This window comes from Tupaia chinensis, unplaced genomic scaffold (genome assembly GCF_000334495.1).
Source record: "Tupaia chinensis unplaced genomic scaffold, TupChi_1.0 Scaffold143574_1, whole genome shotgun sequence".
Taxonomy (NCBI): domain Eukaryota; kingdom Metazoa; phylum Chordata; class Mammalia; order Scandentia; family Tupaiidae; genus Tupaia; species Tupaia belangeri.
In genome coordinates, this window is record NW_006203419.1 from 1,218,116 (window position 1) to 1,220,596 (window position 2,481).

The 2,481-nt window shown below is 52.2% G+C and overlaps 1 protein-coding gene across 1 annotated transcript; it reads left to right on the forward strand.

Annotated features, from left to right (window-relative positions):
• The first annotated feature begins 1,252 nt into the window (after window positions 1-1,252).
• On the forward strand, window positions 1,253-2,111 carry LOC102486567 (oxytocin-neurophysin 1-like). The gene is made up of 3 exons (XM_014582290.2): window positions 1,253-1,449; window positions 1,677-1,879; window positions 1,973-2,111. Coding segments are annotated over exons 1-3 (324 nt in total). The 5' UTR covers window positions 1,253-1,329; the 3' UTR covers window positions 1,974-2,111.
• Window positions 2,112-2,481: the final 370 nt, after the last annotated feature.

Sequence of the window (2,481 nt, forward strand, 5' to 3'; positions counted from 1 at the left end):
GCGGCAAGGGAAAAGTGGTTGGCTCAGGCTTTGACAGAGAAAAGACAAATAAATACTGTATTAATAAGAAAAAGAAATTGTTTATTGCAGTCTCCGCCGCTGCCGTGGTGCCCGTGATCTGGGAGTTCCCATAACATCAGCTACCCCAGAGGCTGAGGCAGGAGGACTGTGAGATCCAGGGCAGCCTGGAAAAAGCTTGTGGCGAAGGGGGACAAAAATAATGAAGCAGGATCTGAAGTTTACCCTTGACCACATCCACCCTCTAGAAGATGGAATCCCGGATACTGCCAACTTTGAGCAGTTTCTCCAGAGAGAATCTAAGTGAGTGGGAAAGCTGGGAATCTAGGGAAGGAGTTGTAACCGCTGGAAGGAGCAAGAGCGGGATCTCCGTAACTTCTGAGGGGCCTTTTCCAGAAGAGAAAAGTGGCTAGGGTTGACCTGAGAGCTTCACACGTTTGTGAATGTCGCTCTGTTGGCGTATTCACAATCTCTCTCCAAAAACTATTTGAAGAATAATAATCTACATGATTGGTTGCGCATAGCTGTTAACAGCAAAGAGAGCTATGAATTACATTAATTCCAGATTAAACACAATGAAGAAGAGGAGGAAGATGAGAATTAAAACTCACTTATTGAGACCAGCAGTTGGCGTAATGGCTATGTTGCTGGACTCCCATGTAGTCGACTGCGGTTGGTGTCCCGGACCCGGTGGCTTGAACTCACACCGGGCATGTGTGCATGCGTGCCCAAGATCCCGAGAGGAGAATGGAGGAGAAGGGATTGCGGCGTGGGCCATCCCCCCTGGGGGTGATTTCTCGCTTTCTGTCTCTTTGTCTCTCTGTCTTTCTGGAGAGCACACGTGCCCTATAGCACCTCTCCTCCCCCCCCAAAAAAAAAAAACTGGGAATATTTTGTACAAGATCTTGAATAAAACTTGGGAAATAAAAAAAAGGAAAAAATTGTTTATTAAATTTTATTTGTATTATTTTTAAAATTGCTATGGGGCTCATCGTTCACCAGAGAGAGACATGGGTGGGATGGCCGGGTGAGAACGCAAGCCACAAGGTCTAGGACTCAAACTGCAGTCAGCCATGTGAGAGTCTAGTAACTTAACCAGCATGCCACCTCCTGGCCCTGAGGCTGTAATCTTGACCTTGGTCCAGGCTATGTAAACAATGGGAGCAAAGTGCTGGCAAACCTGACCTAGAGGACCTGCGGTCATCGGTTTTGGAACCACTCTTTGGGCCTCAGCCTAGGCTGTGCCCAGACGTGAAAAGTCTGCCCAGGGAGACTCCCCAGTCGCCATCCCTGCTCCCAGTGCTCAGCGCCATGCCCATCTCCAGCCTCACCTGCTGTCTGCTCGCTCTCCTGCTGCTCACCTCTGCCTGCTACAGTCAGAACAAACAGCCAGTTGGCAAGAGAGGCCTGAAACCCTGGAAAATGGGCCACGTGAGTACACAAGCCCCCTTCCTGCTGCACTATGGAGGCCAGCAGGGATCTGGGCGAAACCCCAGACTTCCAGACACACCTGAGAGGCCCAAGGTGTCAGGAGATCTGGGGCTTCTTGCCCTTGACTGCTGTCCAGGTGTAGATGGTGCCCCAGGTCCTGCAGTCTTCCGGGTTCCAGCCTCAAGGCCCCTCGGCCCCCATCTGAGTCTGCTCACTCCACCCATCAGGTCGTGCAGTGCTTCCAGTGCGGAACCCTGAGCTTTGTGCGCTACATGAAGGTCGATATCTGTTGTGTTCAGGGGATCTGCAAATTCTGCCAGGAGAATTTAAAGGACTGCAAAAGGAGGATTCACTGTCAACTCCTGATCTCAGCCCTGCGAGAACCAAGACTTCTGCACATCCCTGGGCTTCTGCCCAAGCTGCTTGCCTGGTGAGCCAGGAAAGTCCTGTGCCGGGGTGAGAGTGGGGACGGGGTGGGGAGCTGAGGCTGGGGCGGCCCTCTGATTTGTCCCTCTCTTCATAGAAGGCTGCCACATTGACCCCACCTGCAACAAGGCCTGCTCCACACAGTGCTGAGCCTGCAGGGCTATGGATGCTCTAGGAGCGAATCCCTCGCTTCCCCTTAGCCAACCCAGAAAGAATGAAAATGCAATAAAGCTCATTTCCCCCTCAACTCGACTTATGTCTGCATGTCAGAAGATGGAGGGAAGGTTCCGGGAATGGTGGATGGCACCCGATTAGTGCTGGTTCTGGTGTCCAGCACAGAAACACAGACTCAGTCTAGGGAAGAAGTGTCTGTCCCCGGAGGGTGTGCTGGGGCTGAGAGGGTGCTGTTCTCTCTTCTGCTGTCCTGTAGGGGGTGGGGAAGGTTGGGGACACCAGGATGAACTCCAGGGCAATTCAAACACCCTCAGCTCCCTCTCCAACAGGAGCTGGAGCAGTCTGAGCTTACGAGAAACTTGTCCAAGTGTAAAACTGAACAGTGATAAAATTGGGGCTCTGCCAGGCGGGCCTGTGTGGAGACCTCACTGC